Here is a 26,814-nt window from a genome sequence, read left to right as displayed (position 1 = left end):
ATGAGGGTACATTAGTGCACATGACATGGGTAGCTTGTACATCTGGGAAGGCATCATCATTAATGCTGAATGATATATAAATGTTTCAGAGCAATATCCAGACTAAATCTTTTTCAAGGAAGGCCTTCCTTCTTTCAGCAAGACAATGCCAAACTGCTTTCTGCACATATTAAAACTGCATGGCTCTGTACTAAAAGAGTCCAGGTGCTAAACTGGCCTGCCTGCAGTCCAGAACTGTCTCCCATTTAAAAGATTGGGTGCATTATAAAGCTCAAAATACAACAAAGGAGACCCCGAACTGTTGAGCAACTGAAACTGTATATCAGGCAAGAACGGGACAACATTTCTCTTTCAAAATTATGTAAACATTTACAGAGTGTTGTTAAAAGTAGAGGTGATACAACACAGTGGTAAACATGCCCCTGTCCCAACTTTTCTGAAATGTTTTGCTGATACATTCAAAATGAGCATATAATTTTCAAAAATAATAAAATTTCTCAGTTTCAAAATTTGATATGTTGTCTTTGTACCATTTTCAATGAAATATAGGGTTTCCATGATTTGCAAATTATCACATTTTGTTCTTATTTACACAGCTTCCTAACTTTTTTGGACTTGTAGATAAAATTAAAATAAAATCTTACAACATTGAAAGTCTAGATCAAGATATTTTACAAACACCACGTCAGATATTGTTTTAACAATAATAAGCATCACTGTATAAATGAGAGCGCAAATTGCTGTGTAATTAGATGTCCGTGGAGTTCTTGAGTCATGGGGGAGGGGCAGGAATACCATCTAGCCCACAGTTCAGGTCAGAGTCCTTTGAGAGTAAATGCTTTGGCTTTCGCAACATTCTGTTCCCAAAAGCTGATGTCGGGAAAGTCTTTACACAAAAGGTTTTCTTGCTTTTGTAGTTCTCTCCCCCTCCCCCCCTTTTTTTAAACTATTCTTCTGTGTTGGGACTCTTTGGTGGGGGGAAGGGAGGTACAGTATTTTCCAATGTGTAGCTAATGCTAGGCCACAAAGCTGCACCGTAACTCTGTGTGATCATTTTATGTTGCAATTCAACTATTCTATGGCTTTCCTACAAAAAAAAAAAAAAAAAGTAATACTTGCAAAATAGGGGGCAAGTGGGTTTAAAAGTTAAGCCCTGAAATGTGTCTTCCATTACACTCGGGAGCATCATACATCCTAGGGACCCTTTTCACGTGACGTCACGTCACGACAAACGCGGCCGCCATTTTGGACATGTACTACCAGTAGTTTACCACAGCCAGCATTGAGGAACGGCAGCAAAGAAAGTGTTTATTTTCAGCAAGACTTCCATCATGCCACTATATTGTTGTGCACCTGGATGTAGTAACCATCAACAAACAAGGCAAGGGTTATCATTTTATCGGATCCCGGTAGATGCTGACCGACGGAGAAGATGGATAGCGGCCATAAACAGGAAAGATTGGCAGCCCTCGGCATACCAGCGCTTGTGCAGTGACCACTTTGTTGGAGGTAAGACGAATAAAATTAGCCAGAAAAGGCATTACATTGCTGTTAACATTCTGTGGCGGCGAGTGTGTAACCAAATAGGCTAAAATAACCCATTGTAACCTCTTCGTTCTTCTGTAGTAGCTATTAGCTAACGACATTAGCTAGCGTTGTGTTCCTTTGCTGTTGGTAGACTGTAGGACAGATCAGAGGCAGTGTCCTACAAACAGCGCTTAATTTGAGGGGGAGCAAGCCGGAGCGCGCTCCGGAACCTCGGGCGTTGGCTCCGGCAGCTATTTACACTGGATCCGGTGATCCGACACCTCTTTTGACTATGTAACAAAAAAAAAAAAAAAATAATAATAATAATAATAATAATTAAATTAAAAAAATGCAAGTTTATTTAGTGTTAATGTCTGATTTTGATATCTGTCTTGTTGGTGATTTCTCTCATGAAACGACATCCACGAAATATCTGCAGATGAACTTAATTTGCAGTGTTATTACAAAACATGCCCAGAAGCGCAGCGCCGCGCCCCCCTCCCCCCCTCTTTTTTTCCACACCGGAGCCGCTCATCCTCTGCGCTCCGGGACCTCCCACTTTTACAAATTAAGCACTGCCTACAAATAAGTGTTCAAAACAAGAGGAACATGTATTTGTCTCTTAAATCCAGGCCGTTCCCTGTAATCTGTAACAACGGTTGGAGAAAGTAATGGCAAATAGTGAGTGCACAAACCATAGAAGGTAAACTGTACACAGCGCCAGGGCAGTGTGATGGTATGTCTACTTTTAGATTGTGTTAGCTTATCAATGAACACACTCGTCACTCGACGAGTTTCATGTCTTTACGACGGATACTTAAATGTGTGTTAGGTATTATTGTTGCAGTCTAGATGAGCGAGAACCGAAAGGGTCTGTGCCATAAACCGTTATTTCTGTATGGCATTGCTAATGTGTCGTTACTGTTGTTATTTCTCCCTCTGCTCGCCCTGTAAATGCCCTACATCGCTGGATAGCGAAGGTGTTTTCTGCATCTCGCTCCTTTTTCTTGTATGTTCTCCGTTTGTCGCCTTCCTCGCATTCAAACCAATTCGAGCCGAAGTCCGCTACATGTCCAAAATGGTGGTCGCGTTTACGAAGGTCACGTGACTGAAAAGGGTCTAGAACATGCAAAGGATATTTGTTCCTTTCTCTTGCTACCAGCTCATTTAAAGAAAAAAACACAGTAAGCTGTTATAGCAGAGGTGCACCCTTCACTGACCAAGATCTTGTTTGGGTGAACCTCAGGGCTGTGTCATGGATGTGCCATCTGGTGATACGATATTAACTTCTACTGTTATACAGCACTGACGATTTACAGCTTTACCCGTCTCTGTATTCAAATAATATAACTAACGATTCTTTTAGCCGGTATAAAATTGTGAGAAACTGGAGGTCTTCTAACTTTCTTCAGCTTAACACTGACAAAACAGATTTCAGTAATTGGCCTACAACAGAATACAGCTCATGTGAAGCAGTTCTTGGGTTCATTTTCACAGCATATTAAATCTGTATTTAGGAATTTAGGGGTGCTCTTTGACTCCAGCTTAAAATTTGAAACTCATGTTAGTTTAAAAAAAAAAAAAAAAAAAAAAAAGTCATACATGCTCATTACTTCTCCCCTGGACTGTTGCTGAGCACAAAAAGCTGCAGCCAGACTACTTGCAAGATCAAGGTTTCGTTGGAATATTACCCCAATCTTGGCTTCACTTCACTGACGACCAGTCAAATTCAGAATTTATTTTAAAATTTTATTGATTACTTTTAAAGACTTGCATAGTTTGGTTTCAGAGTATCTGGCTGAATTATTAGTACTTTCAAACAGCTAGACCCCTACAATCATCGGACCGAGGCTTACTTGCCTGTTCCAACGTCCAGACTAAAGACCAAAGGTTATAAAACTCTCCGTAATGGCTCTGAGACTTTGGAATAGTTTACCTCCAAGCATTAAATCAGCCGATTCTGCAACCATGTTTAAGTCTCATTTAAAAACAGATTATCATTCAGCATTTAAAGATGTTCTTGGTTCTTAATTTATGTCTACATTTTTTATTCATTTACATTTTTACACCCTCTCTTTAAATATTAGTTTATTAATCTTTTCTTTCATTTGAATGTTATTTGTAATTTGCACATTTATTTTGTTTAATATTTGTATTTTTTAATTCAGGTTTTGTTTTTAATTGTATCTTACAGTTACCTTCATCATCATCATCCTCTTATTCGTTTTTCTGGAATAAACTTTTTTTTTAACAAGATATAAAGCATTGTGCCACCTGGCTTGAAAAGCACTATGTAAATACAGATTATTTGATAATCATCATCAGGCTAAATATTTAATGCTCCCAGTAGGCCATGCTTTGTGAACAAATTAGAGGGCAAAGATCAGACAAAGAATGATCCTAAAGACCACCATTAAAAAAAAAAAAAAGGTACAAAGTGTACTCTACCAGATTAGGGCTATGGTGACCCACCACTGGAACCAGGTCTGGGGATACACACGTGAGGCCATTGCAGTTAGAGCTTGTCTAGTTAGTGGACAAGAGGTTTGTATCTCGAAGACTGTCTGTGCCCGTCATGGTGGTAAGGTCTGTCCGCAGTGCACTGGTGAGGGACACTGAAAAGTTGAAGGGTGCTTTCAGAGTAGTGCATATGGAGGATTCTCCTGATTCAGTTGAGACTTAAGGGAAGCCACAAGGGTTGCAGCAAAAGTGGTTGCAGAAGACTGAGCATAGGAGGAGTTCAGAGATTCCATGGGGGAAGAGGGAAGGGGGGGGGGACCCTTTCAGGCACCCTCAAAGACATTCTGGCAAACCATTCAACACCTCAGGAGATCAAGACCATGTACAAGCTCTGCTAAGCCAGATTTGGCCTCTTCTAAGATAGTGTAGAACAATGGAACAAACATGTTGAATAATTTTGTGAGGCATATGCCACTAATTTTGTCAATCTGGAGAAGACCTATGAATGCATGCCTCAGGTTTAAAGAAGATACTGCAGGAGTACAGGGGCTCCAGGTCATTACTTCATGCAATCTGGTTCATGTATGACTGCAGCAAGAGTTGTGTCTACATCCTTACAATCAAGTCAAAACCCTTTAAGGTAGGTGTTGGACTCCATCTTTTTTCGATTTCTGTTTTTTCATAGGCAGGATTATCAAAACAGCCAAAACTGGACTGCCAAGGACCTCTGACATACACTTGAGAGTTTGGATGCTCAGTGTGAAGTGGCTGGGATAAAATCAGCACCAATGTAGACTGGAGTTCACAAATCTCAAGATAAGTTTGATTGAGTCTGTTCAATACTTTTGACACCAAAAAGCCTAGAAAGCCGAAGAACAGTATGAGAAATTACGTTTTGAATATTTTGCAAATTATGTAAACGTTTGAGCAGGCATGGCTAAATGGTCCAAAAAGGGCACACTCCTCATTTCTACCAAGGAATCATGAGAAACAAGATCAACTGTGAGCTACTGCTCACTTATGTATACCCCCGCTCTCACTCATCAGAATGCAAGCAATCGAAGGAATAGGACACTTATGAATGTTGACGTCAATAAATAACCCTGAAACAAGTAAAGAGCAGTGTTCTCCCCAGGGATTTCAAGTAGCATCCTGGTAAACTGTCATTTTGAAATAACATTAAAATCCACACTATAGGTTTCGTAATGACATTCAGTCGGTAAACAGGAAGTCGATGTGTGACAGACCTGAAAACCATATAGAACCCCAAGCTGAAGCTCAGTACTAAATATCAAGCAGTTGCGAGCTGTAGTTGCTGAGAAAAAAAAAAAAAAAAAAGTGTTAGGACAATTTTGTAAATCCACCCTATACGTTTTGTAAATACATTCAGTCGGTAAACAGGAAGTTGATGTGCAACAAACCTGAAAATGGTACAGAACCCCAAGCTGAAGTTTGGTACCAAATGGCTATGATTTGTGGTTGCCGAGATGGAGATACAGATGGATGGACAGACAGAGAGACAGGTAAACCAGTATACCCCCCCTCCCTCAGAGCAGGGGTATAATCAGAATATGGATTCACCTCATTTTGCAAGAGATATGCTCATGTTCAAAATCCCGAAGAGCACACTCCAGTGGCCAAGTGGTTAGATAGCTGGTAGCCTGCCCTTTTTACCAATAGCTCAATGTTAACCCTGTCAAATTTCTGCTGAAATCTGAGTGGCTGATGGCAGCCATGTTATTTAAAATAACTAGAAGCTTAAATAGAATCCACTTACAAATTAGCAGAGAGAAGAGCACAACAAATAGATGAAGAAAAAGACGAAGAAGAATTACAAGAACTTTGTCCTTGGACCCCTATAATGATTGCTTATGCTTTCTAACCCTAAATGAGCTCAACAACCGTGTATAGGCTTCAGTGCATCCGAACCTTCTCATTATCATCAGTAATATTTGTGAAGTGTAACATTTTACACTTCATTGGAAGTCTATTCAATTTGTCATTTTTATCCAAATTTTTCAGTGACAATAAGATTCTTATTGCATATTTTTGTGCAATAACTCAAAGCAGCATAGTCCAACATTATAATGTAGAGCTCCGACAAAATGCAAGAATGTTGGCAGATCTGCATAATCACCAAACTGACATGTCAGTCAACAGTCTCACCTCCCCAGTGCACCATATGCATATTTGGCCTTTGTTTCAATCAGTGCCTTTTCACCCATCTCCATTAACTGCACAGTGAGATCCAATGCCTGGGAAAAGCAATAGAACATTATAAAAAAAATTTAAAAATTAAAAAACAAGATATAGTGGATAAACAAAACAAAGCACACGTTTGAGCCTGATGAACAAGCCTGACTCCTAAAGTATATACCTGAATGACATCACCATCACCAAGAGTGAAACACATGTTGGACTCCTCCTGTACTGCACTTCCATCAGTCAGAGTGGTTTTGAGATTAATGGTGACGTTTTGGCCCCTTTGAGGTTTACTGTCAGGACCAGATCCAGCTTCTAAAACTTTCTTTCGCAGCTGCCCATTTCCTGTGTACACATTTTTATTACATCAGAAAACCATGCATTACAGAACATTATGCATTTTATTACTGTAGGCAAAATCTCACTAAGAACACAGCCGTTTTATATACAATTATAACCTTGTGTACCTAAGACATCCAGCCATTCCTCTTGGGGTGGACACTGACTGGGGTCTGTGATTTCTTTCACTGTTTTATTTGCCTGTTGGCTTTCTTTCTTTCCACCACCTGCATCTTCTAAAGGGGGGAGATCGTCATCCACTCCATCATCAACAACTTCTAGCATCTCAAAATCTTCCCCACTGTCTAACAAAGTCGTTCGCCCCAACCTTTTCTCTACTGACTCCTGGCTCTTCAGTAATGTCGCGTCTTCATTTTCCATCTGGTAAAATTAAGAGAAATAAATCAGGATTTAAGACAGGTCATTTATTGATACAAACACACAGCATTTCCCCAGATTTTGAGAGAAAAAAAAAAAAAAACTCTCCACTTTTTTCCTTGAAAAATCAAGTCAAAGTAGTAGTCTTCACTTTTTCTATGAAAATATATTTTCTCTTAGTTACCAACTTATCAAAGTGGACTTAATACAGGTTTATACCAACCAAACAGGTACAATTCAAATTTGTACAGATCTCCCAATTACATATAAAATTTGGGCTCCACTCCAGCCTCGAATCAAACACCTGATTTTGGGCACCCTGTGCACCATCAAGCTAAAATAAACCTCTTTAGCTGGAACTTAAGGTTATTTTAGCAAGGAATTATTCAAAAGGAGGTTTTAGGACTCCCTTTAGCTTTTACTTCCAAAAAAAAAAAACCTTAACAATTGAACAGAGTCGAGAAGAACCTGGGAACAGCCAACAGTAAAGGAATTTGATTTTCCCGTGTCGATTAACAAGCCAAACACAGAATAACATCGCATTTTACATCACACGTTCACCACAGGGACGCAACACACCACGCCTCTGAAACATAGCTCCCTTCAGTCACTTGCTGGCTGACAGCACTTGCACTTTTTTTTTTTTAAACCGACCCCTGTATTACCGACACTGCCCATTGTGCTCAGGAACGGCTGGGGCACCCAGTGTACCTCCCACGTGGCTGTTTCAGCCCTCAATAATCTTCAGTGCTTGAAGAAACCCGTCCCAAAAACTTCACCAGCTTAGACTGCATCTTTGTTTGGTCCATGCAGAGATAATTACACCACCATACTAAACCGATTAAGACGCACTGCGATTGGTCAAAAACTTGGTGCCCATTTGGTCATTCTGTGTAATCAATTTTTATTGGTCACAAGCATATGTTCATTCTTTACACTCTGGCTTCCCGCTGTCTCTTCGCTGCGGTTGGATTTCGGCAAATGAAGGGATCTGTGGAGCGATTTCTAGAAAAGATAACTCACGATAAAGATGACAAATACATTAATCATTGTGACAACTGCTAGTGATTTTCTCTGTCACTGATGGGTTATGTTCTCCAATAACAAGCGCCAGTGGGAACCCTGGACACGCGTGTCTTGAGTGGGTGGCAGAGAGGACTTACAACAAAGATAATACACTAGATTAGTGGTTCTCAAACTGTGGTACGTGTACCACCAGTGGTACGCGAGCGCTCTCTGGTGGTACGCGGGGGAAAGTCATATGTTTGCATTAAAATTATCATATAACTTCAAAATGAGCGTTTCAGGATCACTAAAAGCGTGGCTACAAAGTGGAACATTTAAAAAGACGGAGAAAAGGAAGATTGTCGATCAGGACGCAGAGGATAATGTTTCGAGCAGTGTTGAAAAGGAAGCAGAACCTAGCACAAGTGCTAATGAAAAACGCAAGAGGCAGCGCTGCCCCTGAAATGTCCACAGCCTCTGCGAACACAAATCGCCGCAAACCAGTGCGAAAATATGACCCAAATTATCTCAAGCTTGGGTTCTTTTGGAGCGGGACCGAGGAAGAGCCAAGGCCACAATGTGTGGTGTGTGCCGAAGTCCTCAGTAATGACTCCATGAAACCAGCGCATCTCAAACGGCACCTCTATACCAAACACTCAGCCTTGAAAGATAAGCCTGTGGATTTTTTTCTAAGAAAACGGGAAGAACTGAAGCAGTCCAAGTCCACGATTCACTCCTGTACTGTGCCCTCAGCCAAAGCACAGGAGGCGTCGTACAGTGCTAGCCTGCTCGTAGCTAAATCTGGTCAGCCACACACAATCTGTTCGCAACTGTGTCTGCGCCGCTAGCTAAAAAAACCCAACATGTGTGGGGAGAAGGCTGCCAAAAAGTTACTTAGTGCCACTTTCAAATGATACTGTCTCTCGGAGAATACGGTCAATGTCTGATGACGTTCTGAAGACACTAATTGAACGAATTAAAAGAAGTCGATTTTATTCCCTTCAATTAGATGAGACGACTGATGTTGCAGATTTGGCAAATTTGCTTGTGTATGTGAGATACGAGTATGAAGGTGCAGCTCATCAAGATTTTCTGTTCTATAAGCCCCTGGAGACTAGAACTACAGCTGAGAACATATTTCAGCTACTGAACGCATTTATCGAAGAAAATGGGATTGATTGGAAAAAGTGTATCGGTGTCTGCACAGACGGTGCAAGAGCAATGACTGGACGTCACAGTGGAGTAACAGCCCGGATTCGCGAAGTAGCACCTGAGATGCAATGGACACACTGCAGCATACATCACGAGGCGCTTGCTGTGAAAAAGATGCCCAATGAGTTGAAGTCTGTTCTAGACTCCGCTGTAAAAACTGTGAACTTTATTAAGGCCCGACTGATGCACTCTCGTCTGTTTCATGTACTGTGTGATGAAATGGGCAGTGAACACGTCCAGCTCCTGCTGCACACTGAAGGTCAGGTGGTTATCAAGAGGCAAAAGTGCTCTCAAGACTTTACGAGCTGCACAAAGAGGTCCATGTGTTTTTACAGGACACAAACTTCCCCTTGTCACACCTTTTTGAAGACACTGTATGGCTGAGTGAGCTTGCGTATTTGTCAGATATATTCTCACGTTTGAACGACTTAAATTTGGGATTGCAGGGACTCTGTCAACGTTTTTGACGTGCAGGACAAAATCAGCGCAGTGATGAAAAAGATGGAGTTGTTCGAAATCAGAGCCAAAGCAGGAGATGTTTCAGCTTTCCCTTCTTTGGAGAGTTTTTTGTCCAACAACGACTTGCAACTTGATGACAGCATCAGAGATAACATCATTGCGCACCTCATCTCCCTCAGGCAGCAGCTCACGGAATATTTCCCAGTGACACCCAAAGAAAAGAACTGGATGAGAAACCCATTCAAGATCGAAACCTCGGACATGCCCACTGACTTAACTGTCGGTGAGCAGGAGAGTTTAATTGAACTGTCTTATGATGAAACACTGAGATGTAATTTCAAAAAACAGTCGCTGCTGGACTTTTGGATACAGCAACACAGGGAATATCCAGCGCTGTCGGACAAGGCCGTGCGCGTTCTCATGCCTTTTGCAACGACCTCTCTTTGTGAGAAAGGTTTCTCTTCACTGGCTGCCATAAAAACAAAATACAGGTCCAGGTTGGATGCTGAGCCAGACCTAAGACTGAAGCTGTGCTCGATTGAGCCAGACATCAAAGGACTGTGCACAGAGAGACAGGCACATCCCTCTCATTAGGTAGGCTATGCAAGTTCTTCATTCAGCGACATGCTGGTTATTCCTGAGTGGTTCATTGTTTCTGTTATTCTGATATAGATGTTGGAGGGTGTTAACAATAAACCTGGTTTAAGGAGGACTACTACTCAAAAAACTCTCAACAGGTTGCTTTTGATCTCGTGTGTGCAAGTGTCTTGACATTGGATTCTTTTTTTTTTTCCTTTTTTGTGCTGAGATGTTTGATGTTTCACATATCTTCTGCTGAGAAAAAAAAAAAAAAAGACTTGATGTTTGTGTTATTTGTGGGCCAGATTAGGAGCATAATTTGGTAGAGGTCGAATATGTACTGTATGGTTCTGTGCCATTTTCATTCAGTTGCAATTTGAGTGTGTATTGCGCTGTGTATGTAGGAGTATGTGAGAATTGTTGGACAGAGTTGTAAATGTCTGAGTCGGTGTTAACAGCTATCAATAAATAACCATAATAAGGAATAAACATCTCTCCTGTGTGGCTGAAGCTAATAGGGAAGGCCTATGCTGTTGTATTATAATGTTGGTCATCATGGTGGTACTCAGAGAGCTCAATATTTTCTCAGGTGGTACAGAGTATAAAAAGTTTGAGAACCACTGCACTAGATAGTAAGATAAACCAATTTGCATGGATTCAAAAGGTCACGATGCGACTGCCCTGATTAAGTGTGCACTAGATATAATTTGGGATGAAACTAGGATACATAATTTCTAACATCTCTGCATTTGTACAATATTATGGCCCTATGCCTTTACTTAGAAACGCGACCAATCAGTTTTATATTTAGATTAGAGAGGAGGAATCAAACTCCCCGTGTCTGAAATCACTCCCTACTCACTATATAGTGGGTTCACCATTTTGTAGTGCTGTCCGAATGTATGGACCCTTTTCACGTGACGTCACGACAAACGCGGCCGCCATTTTGGACATGTACTACCAGTAGTTTACCACAGCCAGCATTGAGGAACGGCAGCAAAGAAAGTGTTTATTTTCAGCAAGACTTCCATCATGCCACTATATTGTTGTGCACCTGGATGTAGTAACCATCAACAAACAAGGCAAGGTTTATCATTTTATCGGATCCCGACGGAGAAGATGGATAGCGGCCATTAACAGATTGGCAGCCCTCGGCATACCAGTGCTTGTGCAGTGACCACTTTGTTGGAGGTAAGACGAATAAAATTAGCCAGAAAAGGCATTACATTGCTGTTAACATTCTGTGGCGGCGAGTGTGTAACCAAATAGGCTAAAATAACCCATTGTAACCTCTTTGTTCTTCTGTAGTAGCTATTAGCTAACGACATTAGCTAGCGTTGTGTTCCTTTGCTGTTGGTAGACTGTAGGACAGATCAGAGGCAGTGTCCTACAAACAGCGCTTAATTTGAGGGGGAGCAAGCCGGAGCGCGCTCCGGAACCTCGGGCGTTGGCTCCGGCAGCTATTTACACTGGATCCAGTGATCCGACACCTCTCTTGACTATGTAACCAAAAAAAAAAAACAAAAAACGATTGTCTTTAGGCTTGCCATCCTTCCACTTGCGAGTGGTAAGTGATCTGCGCTGGGATCACACACACAGCGGCTCAGTCCCGAATCGTGGCTCGTGCACTTCACTCGCGCGCTGTGTGAGCTGCGCAGGGCCGGAGTGCGCACCCTCCAGAGGGCACTCGCTGTTCAGGGCGGAGTGATTTGGAGCGCAGGATGCCTGCGGAGCCGAGCGTATCCGTGTATTGGTGTTGCTGTGTGCAGACGAATCGTGTATTGGTGTTGCTGTGTGCACACTAATCGCTTTTAAAAACGTTAATCTGATGATCCGCTGATACGGTATAATGTAAACATGGGTTTAGTGTTCAAAACAAGAGGAACATGTATTTGTCTCTTAAATCCAGGCCGTTCCCTGTAATCTGTAACACTGGGTTGGAGAAAGTAATGGCAAATAGTGAGTGCACAAGCCATAGAAGGTAAACTGTACACAGCGCCAGGGCAGTGTGATGGTATGTCTACTTTTAGATTGTGTTAGCTTATCAGTGAACACACTCGTCACTCGACGAGTTTCACGTCTTTACGACGGATACTTAAAATGTGTGTTAGGTATTATTGTTGCAGTCTAAGCAGTCATTGTAGCAGCTAGATGAGCGAGAACCGAAAGGGTCTGTGCCATAAACCGTTATTTCTGTACGGCGTTGCTAATGTGTCGTTACTGTTATTTCTCCCTCTGCTCGCCCTGTAAATGCCCTACGTCGCTGGATAGCGAAGGTGTTTTCTGCATCTCGCTCCTTTTTCTTGCATGTTCTCCGTTTGTCGCCTTTCTCGCATCCAAACCAATTCGAGCCGAAGTCCGCTACATGTCCAAAATGGTGGTCGCGTTTACGAAGGTCACGTGACTGAAAAGGGTCTATAGGGAGAATTACCCTATATAGTATCCCACAATGCCTCGTGAAAAGTATTGTCCAACCGATGGTCACTAACCAAGCAATATCTCTCATCATGCACTGTGGTCACGCTGAAAAATCAAAAGCGATTTAATAAAAGGCAGCAACAAAGAAGAAAGCATTCAGCCTTGATTTAAAAGAACTGAAAGATGTAGCAGACAAAGTACTTATTTATTAATTTGGGAAATACGCTCAATATATGTATTTATTATTTTGAAAACCCACCAGCCAACTGATCTGGTATGTTTTAATTGTGCAACAGTAACGATGTAAATAACAGCGCGACAGAGTGGTGTCTGAAAGCGCCTCCCCCATTTTATCAATGACCTCACTATATAGCCCTCTATATAATAATTCCTGATATAGCAAGTAGGGAGTAGTGAATGAGTGAGTGATTTCAGACACAGGGTGTTTCTCACAAAGAAAGGCATGGCTCAATGGGATTTCAAAATAAAAGTCCCTGTTTAGTTTACCTTTTGTACTTTTGAAAGCAGTTATAAATGACCTGTTTGTGAAAGGTGTTTTTTGTTCTTGTTCGTATAGAAACAGCACGACTGCTCACTGCTGAGTTAGCTGAACTGACGAAAGTGTAAAGCACATCTGTCTTCTAGCAGTATTTTCATCATCCTCCACTTCATCCTAATCCTGAGTATCCTTAACTAGTTAACTGTTAAATGTTGACAATAACCAAAGAAATAATGCACATCTTGAATCACATAGCATCATATTCTTTTGCATCAGGTTCAATTACATTGCATTGAATCAAATCTTGGTGAATTGCAATAAGGGTATTGTATTGCATTAGTTTCATACACAGCTTTACATGTATCTTTAACATACTGGATCATTAGCAACAGATCAAAATGCGCATCACATCAGCCTCAGTGATTGAGATGTACATCCCTATAATACATGTTAACTTGCACAGTACAAGGTTTTGGAATTTAATCTAACAGCAGAAACACAAACATTCATAAGAGAAGTACTGTTAAGTTTCATAAACTTATACAGTGACCTCAGGGGGAGAAAAAAAAAAATATCCAGACCTTTTCACTTTTTGCACACTTTCATGTTCCAGGTTTAATTTTAATGAATTCAACTTCTTTTGCCATTTAACTCTTTACCCCTTAATGATGACCCCGTGTATATCCCATAATGACATATGACAGTGGCGTGTATGCACCATAATGACATCTGACGACTCTGAATTTGCTTCTACATATGTAGAGTGAAAAGCTTTCTGCCTGAAAGTTGCAGTAATCATTTATTGTTCACCATTTGACATGAATTCTTCATGCAAAATGTGAAGATTGGTTCACACAGGTATTACTCACCTTTCAGGCACTACCTGCGAGTTGGTGAACGTTGAAACATAAGTGATTTTTGTATTCTGTGTCATGCCCCCTTTTCAAAAACGTATGAGGTCATGATTGTTTCAACATAATGAAGGAGAAAACTGATATGAACAAAATCTTGTCTTTAGACTTTTTTTCTTATAAGGCAAAAAAAAAAAAAGTGTGTTTTTCCAGTTACCCGACCGACCCTAAACTTTTTTTTCCCCCCAGTCGCGACTTTTACATATAACCCAACCGCATGAACCGGAAGTTTGTCACACTCACTGGGAAAATCAGGGCTTTCCACAAGCGCCGGCTGCCGGCCATACAGCCGACTACACAATTAAGTCCAGCCGGCTACTTTAATGACTTATTTTTGTAGCCCACAGGCTCTAAATATTAATTTTCGATTTTAATAAAATTAAATGTTTATCTAACAGACTGACAATAATGTCAAACTGAACCGCACTCATTTAAGTTGTGATTCGCGCTGTTTGTACTGATAATAACCACAAATTCCTTCATTGATCAAGGGAGAGTAACTCATCCGCGGCCCTGACATGCGGTGTGCGCGCGCACTCGGCGGAGGCAGTAGTGTGTCGGAGGGAACAGAAGCAGAGATAACGCTTATTTTGTCTTTCACCTAGAGACATGATTCAAACTTTAAAACGGAGACAAAATTCTCCTGTGTGGATCTGGCATTCAACTTTTTTGCTAGGTTCTATACTTTTTGATCAGTCACAGATCAAACACCATGATCAAATCTGGAGAAATTCAGGCTTTATAATGGGTGTCTATGGCGTTACACACCAGTGGAGCTCAGGAGTTTAGAGTGTAGGCAGCTTGAAAAAAAAGCTCTAACTTTCTCATTTTCCCAGCCACAATTTTCACTCTACACAATTTTCTCAAAAGTTGTAGTCACACTTGTCTTGATTCACACCTGAGCGATAGGATTTACAGTTTTTGAATGAGAAGCCTGAAAGTAAGGAGAGGACAGCCGCGCTCTCCCATAGACTCACATTATAAACGTGGCAGCGCTTTTACTGCAAAATCAGAAGAGTCACTTGTTTTTAACTTGCTCTAGTGTCCACATTTTTTACACTAGGGACAAAAAAAAAAATTACATTAATGTGTTCATGGGAGCCTTGTAGCACTCAATGTGAAAGAATTTTGTGAATAGCTCCTTTTGTTTTCGTGTAAATCAGCGTTGTTCGAGGAGAGGGAACTGTGAGAAAAAAAAAGCACCCTTTTCCCTGCACCGTTACCAAGGTGACGAGCTCCACTCAGGGAGCAGAGAGGGGAGGGGCTGCTCTCTCTCTCATGGTGTATTGAGCTGTTATATTTACAGAAAAATTCATGTTAAAAGGTGTCTCATGCTGCATCAGATTCATCAGAAGGTGGTAACTCAGGTGACCTGCAAAGAAATTCATTATATTTTGTGAAATTATTCCTGTCTAAATATAGGTTATGGCAGCCATCTTGAAAAAAAATTTCAAAAAAAAAAAAAAAAAAGCCTGCCTACCGACCCTAGTTTTGAAATCTACATAACCGGAAACACACTTTTTTTTTTGGCCTAAACATGTTCCAAGGGTGAACAGTATATACATATACAAGGGTGGCTGTAGCAACTGCTTTAAGGGATAAAAAGAGTTAAACTATAGACAAGACAAGAATCCATATAGTCAAACACTTTCAGAAATTTTTACAAATTTATTAAAAACCAAAAACTGAACTTTCATTTTGATATGCTTTTAGACTCTTTATTCAGTAATTTGCAGCAGTATCTTTGGCCACAATTACAGCACCAGGCCTGTCTTAGGTAAGTCTCTATCAGACTTTGGGCATTTTCTCTCATTCTTCTTGCCAGATCCTCAAGTTCAATCAGACTGGATGGTGAGCATCTGTGAACTGCCATCTTCAGGTCTTTTCATGGGTGTCCTCTGGGGTCCAAGTCTGGACTTTGAACATCCTGAGTTGACCAGCCAGAAACTTGTCCTGAAGCCACTCCAGCACTGTCTTGATTTTTGCTAAAAGGTGAACCTTTGCATGCCCTCAAACAGGTTTTCTTCAAGGACCCCTCTGTATTTAGCTGCATTCATCCTTCCCTCTATTCTGACCATCCCTACTACTGAGAAGCACCACTATAACAATGCTGCTGCCGCCACCACCACCATGCTTCATCACAGGGATGGTATTAGCCAGTTCATGAGCAGTACCTGCTTTTTTGCCAGATGTAGTGCTAAGAGTTTACACCAAAAGACTTCAATTTTTGTCATCAGACCAGAGAAGCTTTTTCCTCGTTCTCTCAGAGTCTTAAGTGATAACCATATGCTTTTTACTCAGGAGTGGATTCTGTCAAGCTATAGCCAGGGTTTCCCATACATAGACCATTGTGTGGTGCAGCACCACACAATGGATTCCTATCGCCACACAATCACTCACGATTTAAAAAAAATAAATAAATAAAAAAATTCCATTGCGTATCGTTCCGTTCATTCATAGTGCTCTTTCTTCTCGTTCACGCGCACACACTCACACAGAGAAAGAGAGGCGTGTACACAGGCCTGCTGCTGCGCATATACCTGGACTGCAAGTAGGCCTGTTAGGCTAATTAAAAATAATGCAGCCTTCCCGATTCGCCTCCCAACCCCTTATTTTAAGAGGTAGCCTACATCATGCTCGTGATGAGCTTTATCATAGCCTTCTTGGCTTACAGGAAATGAACATCCCTGAGTCAGGCTATAAACCAATTTTGATGCATACAGTAGCAGCTTGACACGAGGAACTGACCTTATCCCGTTTCAGCATTCATGCAAGTTATTAATAATGGCTTGACATTCACAATAAATAAGGATTTCCCACTAGCCTAAATAAAATGATGTTATACTCGCGGGGATGCCTAGTTGAGGCTATCTGAAGCATAAAATCTGAATATTTTAAGAAACATCTTTATTAGCTTTATTGGCGAAGTAGATCAACCATCACTGCATCACTGATACGCGCACACACTGGCAGCTGATTCGCCCACTCCTCCTCTCCACGCATACTGCTTGCATAGGGCACTTGAGTTTTTTTTTTTTTTCAGGAAGCCACGCAAAATTAAATGTTCTGATAGGGCATGCAGGCTTTGCACCAATTAGGGTAATGCTTTTTCATTACTGTTAGTTGCCTTGGTGTTACCTTAAGTGGTTTCTTACATCTAATTATGATATTTTATTATTATTGTTACAATATACTATTTATTTAATTTTAGTATTGGTTGAGGTAAGTGTTGAGTTCAATATTTAAAATAAAAACCTCCAGCTTGTTTTTTGCAATTTATTCCTTGAATGTCAACTAAAGAATGATTGAAAGATTGCCACCAAAAAGGCAAAAAACTAAGGTAAAAACTAAACTTTAACTTCAATTTTGGTGAGCAATTTTCATAAATTTAAAAAAAAAAAAAAAAAAAAAAAAAAAACAGGTTTTCCACCAACATCAAGCCCAGCAAACTAATGGCCTGCCCTGTAATGTAAAGTTGGGTTGAGGAATGAAACCAGGCAGGGTTCTGGTAAAAATTGTTTTAGTGGTCTTCTCTTCGATTGAACTGAATAATCTTGAATGCTTCTTGTAGCTTTAAAATAGTCCCAGCAGGTGACTCTGAAGAAAAATACTGTGTTTGAACACCACCCGCTGTAAACACTTTGCATACACCCCAATGACCGACGCCACCAACCGCCACCGCGCACGATTCCCTCATCGGCACAGTGGAGCACCACAAATTGCTACCTGGTCTGTGGGAAACACTGTATAGCATTCTACTATAAAGGCCTGATTTATGGAGTGTTTGAGATGGTTGACCTTTCAGCAGGTTCTCCTACCTCTGAAGATGACTGAAGCTCTGTAAGAATGGCCATTCAATTTCACATTGATGCAAGCCCAAAGTGCTCATGGGAACATTCAAAGCTTTAAAAATAGGTTCATACCCTCATCCACTTCCATGTCTCTACACAACTAGATCATGGAGGTCTATAACATATTCCTTGGACTTAGCTTGGTTTTCGCTCTCTCTGACATGCACTGTGAATTGCAGTAACTTATACACACAGGTGTGTGTGTCTAAAGCCAAGGTCCAATCAGCTGAATTTTCCAAAGGTGGACTCCAGTCAGGTTCTCGAGACATCACAAGAAAAATCAAAGCCGTGCCTGAAATCAAACTCTCATAGGGGAAGCCACGGCTTGAAGGTTAGAGAAGCAGCTTTGGGATCAAAAGGTTGCCAGCTTGATTCCCTAGACCTGCAGGAACGGCTGAAGTACCCTTGGGCAAGCCACCTGCTTTGTTTGAAAATGAAGAAAACTTCTGCTGTGCCTGAATTACTGCATGCCAGACTGTCTCCTACCGAGATTGCAACACAGCTGGGAATATCAAGATGTGCAGTGTACAAAATTAAAAACAAGTTAGAACGCACTGGAACAGCCAAAAGAAAGCCTGGATCTGGTCGCCCTCGGTCTGTACAGACAAAACACATGATTAACAAGGTTAAACGACAAATCGAGTCCAATCCTGTCAGGTCCATGAGAAAAATGGCTTCTGAGCTTGATGTCAGTCCTTCCTCAATGCAACGACTTGTCAAGAATGACCTTAACATGAAGTCCAGGGCGAAGGGTCCACTTCTTACTAAAGCTCAAAGAGAAAGTAGGGTGAAACAGTCCAAGGCATTGTTGAACATCAAGCATGCTGCGCCAGGTCGTGCGATCTTGTTCTCAGATGAAAAGATCTTCACTGTCGATGCCATATCAAACCGAAGAAACAACCGATGGATCCCACAGATGTACCTGATGCTGTAAAGTATGCCAACACTACAAAGCACCCAGCTTCAGTCATTGTTTTTGGTCTCATCTACTCAGATGGCAAGATGCCGCCTCCAGTTTTCATTCCCTCAGGTGTACGCATCAACACTGAGGAATATCTGGACATTCTGCAGAAAAAAGTCAAGCCATGGATCCAGACCAACTACCCTGATGGGAATTATGTGTTCCAACAAGACGGTGCCCCTGCTCACACTTCCAAGAGGACCCAAGAATGGTTGCATTCCGGCCCAAGGATATGTGGCCTCCCCAGAGTCCAGATCTTAATCCACTGGATTATAGTATCTGGGCAACTGTGGAGAACAGTGCCTGTAAGAAGCCCCGCCCTTCTGTACCAGCCTTGCAGAGGTCTGTTCTGAGATCTTGGAACTGGATGACAGCATCCTACATCAAGAAGACTTGTCAAGTTTTCCGCAGTCGTCTGGAGGCGGTCATGGCAGTAGGAGGAGGACATGGCAGTAGGAGGAGGACACATCGAGAAGTAGAATCTACGGTGTATGCCGTTTCTAATGATGTATAGATTGTTAATAAAATTTGTATTAGAGCAATTCCAGCGTTATGGACGTGACACTTGAACTCAAAATGGCAACAAATGACCCAGTGCATGTTTTATTGTCTCCCAGTATTTAAACAGGTGTTGCATATTTTAAGGCTGTACCATACTGGAGAAGTGATAGAACAAGAACAATTCCCATAGTACATCTAGGGCATGCCAGAAAATGCCAATAAAAGATGCGTTATGGATGTGACAGAAAAAGTATCACTTTTCTTGGGTGACTGTACATTTTTATCAAACTCTGTGAAATTGTAAACCTAATGTCGAAATGGAGATATCCATTTGATAGAGGGGTCCAAGGTGAATATTAAAAAATCTTTTTTTAAATATTTTGTATTTCATGCAGAGTTTCGGAAGGAAAAGTCAGCGTTATGGATGTGACGAAATTCCGTTATGGATGTGACGCATCTGAAATAGACATGGCATATGTTTAGAAAATCAGCAATTTAACCACCATAACCCTTTGAAAAACTCTCTAAATATCAGCTAAAACTATCAAAGTTCTTAAATAATATTTAGGATGGCTATTGTTTTGCTGTTTTGTGGATTTTAGCATACATTTCTGTGGCTTGTGGCAATAATATAGAATTGTACATGATCAAAGTTGATTTTAGCTTGGGTTTTACATTATAAGAAAGAAAGACTGACAGTGACATATTAGGTTGGTTACAAATTGGTTCAACTTATTCACATCTGTAAAATACAGGCCTAGGTGATATCTCTGGGAGTGGTTTTGATGTATTACATGTTGCTTTATTTTTGCATGGTGAGGTTGACATTTACATGGAATTGCCCATTAGAAGCTTAGATACATGGTGTTGAAGTTTCATTTATGAAAGTGCAAACCTTTTTTTGGGTCACCCTGTAACCCCCAACTGCTCCCTGGATATGTTGTACATCACTCTGGATAAGAGTGTCTGCTAAATGCCTGTAATGTCATGTTTATATATTTAAAAAAAAACAGCACCTTAATCAAGGGTCTGAATAATAAACAAGAGTTTCAGTTTTGGATTTTAATAAATTGGGGGAGGGGGAGACAGTGCGTTTACATGCACATCCAAATCGAGCTACTGTCGGTAATCGAGCTAAGGGTCCCAGCAGGGGTGCCAGAGAAATCCAATCCTACATGCACACAAGGAAATCGAGCTATTGTGTGAAGTACATTGTGCACCCAAGCCACAGGTGGCGCTACACGCCCCATCATGTTGGTACACTTCCAGTTGTCGTCATGAAGAGCTATTCAAGAGTATAAACAAAGTTATCAGTTCCGTGTTCCCTTCTGCTGCTTGCTACTACTACTGTTGTCATGCCGACCGAGGCTGTTGTGTTTCCCGCTTGTGGTCTCGTCACTTCCGGAAGGGGCAGTGCTGAAGTAAGTAGCTCGACTATGTAGCTCGATAGGGTTTACATGCACTAAGTAGCTCGGCTACAATCGCATAATCTAGGTCGCGTAGCTCGATTACGAGAAATCCAGTTCGGTTCGATTTCAGCCGAGCTAAGGTGTTTCCATGGCATTTAGAACTTCGATTTCAGTCGGGCTACAGCAGAAATTCGATTTTCTCTATGTGCATGTAAACGCAGCTTTGTCCTTGTGGATTACTGTGTGTCAGCTGTCAATTTAATTCATTTTAAAATAACTCACCCAAATTAACACAATGTGGACAAAGTGAAGGGATCTGTATCAAAAGTTAACAGAAATATTTATTAAAAGAAGTTAAACCCCTCAGAGGACTACAGACACAAGTGCACTGATGTAGCTGTGGTTTAGAAATAAATTCATTTTATTCAGATGGGAAAAGTGGGGTTTTCTTTACAGCTCTTACAGAACAGGGCATTTTGTTTAATTTACACAAAAAACAGAAGTTTGATGCCACAGCACAGGTGGTGTGTATCATCTGTCTGTTGTCATACTGGTGCAAACAACGCTGCTACTTAATAATAATAATAATAATAATAATAATAATACGCAACAGCAAGATTGTTCAGTTAAAAAAAAAAAGCCTAAATGGCTGATCTTTGGGTGTGGATGTCTCCGTATGAAACGCTGTCACCGTTATCTGCCCCGGTGTGGACAGGAGAATAAAGTGTCTCTGAATCATTTACCTCATTACACATTAAACCTCAGCGTTTTCACCGCGTTAGCTGCACCCTGCTAAGCAAAACCATCAAGCTATAAAAATAACATGAACGCGAATTACACAGTTGTCTGTAGCGTGAACTCTGTCTGTCCTGAGTTACAGCGCTTACACAAAGTGGCCTAACGTTAAATAAAGGGGAGTCTTTCGAGAACTTTCGGCAAACTTTGCTGCTAGCTTAATGCACCAGCTAGATGGCGTTCTTAACGGGCGAACTTTACTTCTCTGAATTCTTCACAACAAGATGCACACAATATAACAAAACTAACAACTTACCTTAGTCTAAGACACAGCCTTTGGACTAAACAAGAACCGTGATGTTCCTGACAGCAAAACAAACAGGATATTATCACTGCAACTGACGCCGCGCTCTAAGGCGCGATACTGAGCATGCGCAACTTTCGGAGTGACATTGCGCATGTTCTTCTTTAAGGTTTTACAGCGGTTGACAAACCAACTTCAAGGTGCATTACCGCCACCGACTGGGCTGGAGTGGAGGGCACACACGAACAACACCACCACCACCATCTACACTACCGTTCAAAAGTTTGGGGTCACTTTGAAATTTCCTTATTTTTGAAAGAAAAGCTCTGTTCTTTTCAATGAAGATCACTTTAAACTAATCAAAAATACACTCTACTATACATTGTTAATGTGGTAAATGACTATTCTAGCTGCAAATGTCTGTTTTTTGGTGCAATATCTCCATAGGTGTATAGAGGCCCATTTCCAGCAACTATCACTCCAGTGTTCTAATGGTACAATGTGTTTGCTCATTGCCTCAGAAGGCTAATGGATGATTAGAAAACCCTTGTACAATCATGTTAGCACAGCTGAAAACAGTTGAGCTCTTTAGAGAAGCTATAAAACTGACCTTCCTTTGAGCAGATTGAGTTTCTGGAGCATCACATTTGTGGGGTCGATTAAATGCTCAAAATGGCCAGAAAAATGTCTTGACTATGTTTTCTATTCATTTTACAACTTATGGTGGTAAATAAAAGTGTGACTTTTCATGGAAAACACAAAATTGTCTGGGTGACCCCAAACGTTTGAACGGCAGTGTATTCTTTTAGCGATTTCTGTATCTTTCAGAAATTTGATAATATAATGATATATCTGACTTGATGCTCTCCCTAATAAACCAAGTAATGTGAACTTATGATGTTTAACCGTTCTAAGATATTTTAAAAAGCTAATTTCTCTCATGTTCATATTTCTTGCAGTGAAGTAGTACATGCTCTACTGATTCTGGATGGCTATAATGTTCACAGTTTCCGGTTGGGTGTTTGACTATTATGTTTAGAGAAAAGTTAAGTCCTGTATGTCCAATTTTTAAACTGATGATCATGGTTTCTTCTCTCCAACTCCTGCCCCCCATCCTTCCAGTATTAACCTATTTATCAATGATCTATAGATGTCTCCCTGTTTCATTGCTATCCCAATACTCCTGCCAGGCTGACTTTGCATAGGACTTGATATAAATCTTAGCCTCTGCCTTACTTATTGGGATTTGCAATTCTATTTCTTTATTATTGTGTTTGCTTAGTCAGCTTGTCAATCTGTTTGTTTGCCTCCACACCAACATGAGCAGGTACCCAAAGAAAACTAGTTGAAATGCCCTTGGAATCCCTTTTAAGAAATGTTATAAAGATTTCAATGATTATACCTGTTCAAACCTAATTGAATACCTTCCAGTGCTGGATAACTGTCTGAGATTATGACTGTCTTGTTTATTGCATTTTCTTTAACCCATTCCAGGGCCAACAGTATTGCCACCAATTCTGTTGTGTCCACTGTCACATTGTTGATCACTCTTTTCTTAATATTCACTCCATTCTTTGGGATATACACTGCTGATCCAGCACATCCTTTTTTATCTTTAGAACCATCTGTAAATATACATGTATAATTAGAAAAATAAAAATCCAAATAATTTTGAACAATATCGCTCACTGATAATTCCTTTGATTTCTTCCTTATTTCCTGATGAATATTTAAGTCTACATCTGGTAAAGGGAATAACCATGGTGGAACTGGAGATAATGGGACTGCCGGGCAGTACTGTTGCTGATGTAGACTTAATACTATCTGCTTTAACATCACTTATCCATCCAAGACTTTGGAAATTGGATTCATGATGTTCCCAGCAATCTTTTATAATACTTTTAGCAGGATGGTTGTCATGATGCCCCTGAAGATTGACCCAAAATGCCATCATCAATTGTAACCATCTAATCCCAGGGTGCTTGCTCTTTTTCCAAATCAAAATTCCAGACTTTTTCAAAACTGATATTTTTATTCCCAAGACCTTGACTTTATGTATTTTTACACTTGCGTGCCTACTGCCTACTTTATTGGTTGAGATAGTACCAGTTGTGTTTAGTACATTTTAATAAAATCGAATTAACAAAATGAACTCAGGATAAAAATAACAAGTGAAAGAATTTCACACAAACAAGTTTCACTAAGAGGTCATCTGTAAATATAAAAACAGAAATGAATGGATGAAAGTATGTAGAATTCAGTCAATTCATTCACACCTTATTTTCTATCCTTGACATAACTGAACCTATCTTTATGTTCTCATATGTTATGTTCTATTTAACTTTAACAAGCTGTATCGCAAGAACATTCACAAAAGTGCATATATACCACCAAGCATTTGGTTAGAAAAAAAATAAGTTGCAAATGGCAAAGACTTAATTGTCTAATTTTTAATTTCATTTAACTTCAAATCCAGCTTCTTCTGGATATCACTAAGTTCCCGTTCCTTTTCTTTGGCAGACTTCCTCATAGCATTTGACTGGGCTATCAATTGTATTTGACCGAGCTTTTCCGCTTTGGTAGCCAGGTCATCAGCGGAGGACAAGAGGCCACTGATGTTCAACTCGATCCGTTTTTTTATTTTCTTTAGTTCATCAACATCTTCCAAGATGGCCTTTCTCTTTTCTCCATGCTGCAAGTCTTCTTTTTTCTTTTCTTCGTCCTCCAAGAAACACCTGTACTTCTGTCTAGCACATGATGCCGAAAGGAGAAGTTCTTTTGTAATTGCGACATTCGTCAAACCTCCAACATAAGAGATGTGATCACTGATGATCCTCTGTGTGACAAGTGTTCTTTCCTTCATATTTTCTACCTCTATTTCTCTGTTCACAGAAAAGCCACGCTCAACTGAGGCTTGTCCATGAGACAGCAAGAGGACCCTTCTCACCAAATCCCACAAGTTTTTCCACTCAGGTTTATTTCCCATATGTTTGTACATCAGGCTATCCAGTCTGGACTGAGGATCATCGGTCACAAACTCCTCATCTGCTCTGCAGTATGTAGAGAAATCACTAAACTGCTTAAGGATATCATCGCAGTTCCCCTCTTTCATTTGTTTGGCACTTACAAGGTGCTCGAGACAGACCTTTAATTTCTGTTTGCACTTGTCCGAATTCTGAACAATTTGTGTAGGGTCCAACCACACCAAATTTCGAACAAGAGAATATCTGAGTGGGCATTTCTCAAGTAATTTGGCAACCGTAGCCTGAATGAATGTTTTGGTGCTGGTGAGAAGGGCAAATACCTGCTTTTCTGACACCTTTTTCTTGGTTTTTAAGTCCTTGAGCATGCGATCATGGATCACATGCTTTGATCAAACATTATGAGAGAATAGCCTCTCTCAGATAGCCTACAGCCCATGACTGGTAGCCTAATGTCAGAATCGGGGAGAAGCAATCGGGCATGATTGTCGTGTAGTGTGTGGTGTTCTATTGTGCGTTCGAATCTTATACGAGCGTGTTTACAGTCGGAGAGAGAAAATATTGGTCAAGATTCTCTTCATGTGTGTGGCATAGTCCCGATTTTTAAAACTTATAAGATTTCAAAATCGTGTAGTGTGGGGGCAGCTTAAGTGATGCTGCCACACCACATCAAGCCGGCTGTGTAAGCATGAGTTCAGGTATTACATTCAGCTTGTGTAAAGTTATGATATGATATATGATATATTATTTGATTTGGTAGAATGCATAGTCACAATCCGGTGTAGGCTAACTTTTTGGAAACAGTAAGTTAAGGTTTCAAGCTATGCGGTTAGCATAGCTGCTAACTTGCTAAGATGATAAAACGTTTGTTCTCTCATAGAAGTGATTATATGATAACCTTTGACGCCTGTTGTGGTTGCATTATTTGTGTCTTATTTTCCCCCCGTTGCTTTATTTCTTTTGTTTAGGTGCTGTGTTAAGAAATTCAGTCTGAGATGACAGCGAGAAGTTGTGAAAAGTAAGTTATGGCTTCAAGCTATGTGGTTAGCATAGCTGCTAACTTGCTAAGCAGTTAAGATGATAAAACGTTTGTTCTCTCATAGTAGAAGTGATTATATGATAACCTTTGACGTCTGTTGCGGTTACATTATTTGTGTCTTATTTTCCCCTGTTGCTTTATTTCTTTTATTTAGGTGCTGTGTTAAGAAATTCAGTCCTTCCTAATTCCACTGAGGCTGAGATGACAGCGAAGTTGTGGCTGCAGGACATCATGGATGAGCTGCGCAAGTATCGTAAAAGTAGCCTAAGCTAAGGTGCCAAAAAATTATGACTTCTTACTTGCCTTGCCTTGTAATGTTGCCTATATCAAAATAAATGAAATGACGACGTTTCTGACTTTGAAACTTCGGTCTCTTCATTTGTGAAACATACAAGGGTTTTAGATTTTGATGCAGCCTAAACAAATCAATAAGACCTAATATAACGGTGGGATCCTACTAGAGCGGAGAAAAGCATTCAGATGCCTCCCTCCCGTTGACTTAACTTTGGAAGGGCTGATTTTCAAACGTGCTGCAGTGTTTCCAGCGATGCCGTGAAAGTCAGCTGTTTCAGTGTTAAGCCAATGGGAGAGCGAGGCGTCCGAATGCTTTCCCCGCTCTAGTGGGATCGCACTGCATAGGTCATAGTTATGTCAGGTGTACGTTGGCTCATGAGCCGTATAGGTCACAGTTATGTCGGGTGTACGTTGGCTCATGTTCGGCCACCATTCTAATGCCAACATCTTCCCGATATATTGCCAATTAGCTACCGATCTCCATAATACATCTCACTGATGCACCATATGTCGGGCGGCGCCTGTTGCCCCAATGTCGGCAAGACCTAATTTGCTGTCTGGGTACGTGACCAGTTACCGAAATCATAGTTTTTACACCCTTCCTGTTTCTTATTTCACAATATTATGTGTCTTTGAGCATCTGTGTCTTTGAGATTTTTTTTCCATACTTTATTAAGACTTTCACACAAAATCCAAGACTTTTCAAGGTCTGGAAAACAGCATTTCAAAATTCCATACTTTTTAAGACTT

General features: G+C 40.7%; 1 protein-coding gene and 1 long non-coding RNA gene across 3 annotated transcripts in view; one reads left to right on the top strand and one right to left on the bottom strand.

The window, feature by feature from the left end:
• Window positions 1-21,877, bottom strand: part of fkbp8 (FKBP prolyl isomerase 8) — a 47,391-nt gene extending 25,514 nt beyond the window's left edge. For both annotated transcript variants that reach the window (XM_060941816.1, XM_060941817.1), the window contains exons 1-4: window positions 21,763-21,877; window positions 6,657-6,909; window positions 6,365-6,534; window positions 6,154-6,242 (exon numbers count right to left, since the gene is read on the bottom strand). In XM_060941816.1, the coding sequence (XP_060797799.1) occupies window positions 6,154-6,242; window positions 6,365-6,534; window positions 6,657-6,909 (512 nt within the window). In that variant the 5' untranslated portion in view covers window positions 21,763-21,877. The remainder of the gene's footprint in view (window positions 1-6,153; window positions 6,243-6,364; window positions 6,535-6,656; window positions 6,910-21,762) is intronic.
• LOC132899722 (uncharacterized) lies at window positions 20,660-26,069 on the top strand. Its single transcript, XR_009656702.1, has 4 exons — window positions 20,660-20,723; window positions 24,643-24,805; window positions 25,700-25,749; window positions 25,925-26,069. It is a non-coding gene; the product is annotated as an uncharacterized LOC132899722 (long non-coding RNA).
• The last annotated feature ends 745 nt before the right edge of the window (window positions 26,070-26,814 follow it).

The sequence above is a fragment of the Neoarius graeffei genome, chromosome 15, assembly GCF_027579695.1.
Source record: "Neoarius graeffei isolate fNeoGra1 chromosome 15, fNeoGra1.pri, whole genome shotgun sequence".
Taxonomy (NCBI): Eukaryota; Metazoa; Chordata; class Actinopteri; order Siluriformes; family Ariidae; genus Neoarius; species Neoarius graeffei.
Note: the sequence above shows the minus strand (reverse complement) of the source record. Positions and strands in the feature narration are given on the sequence as shown.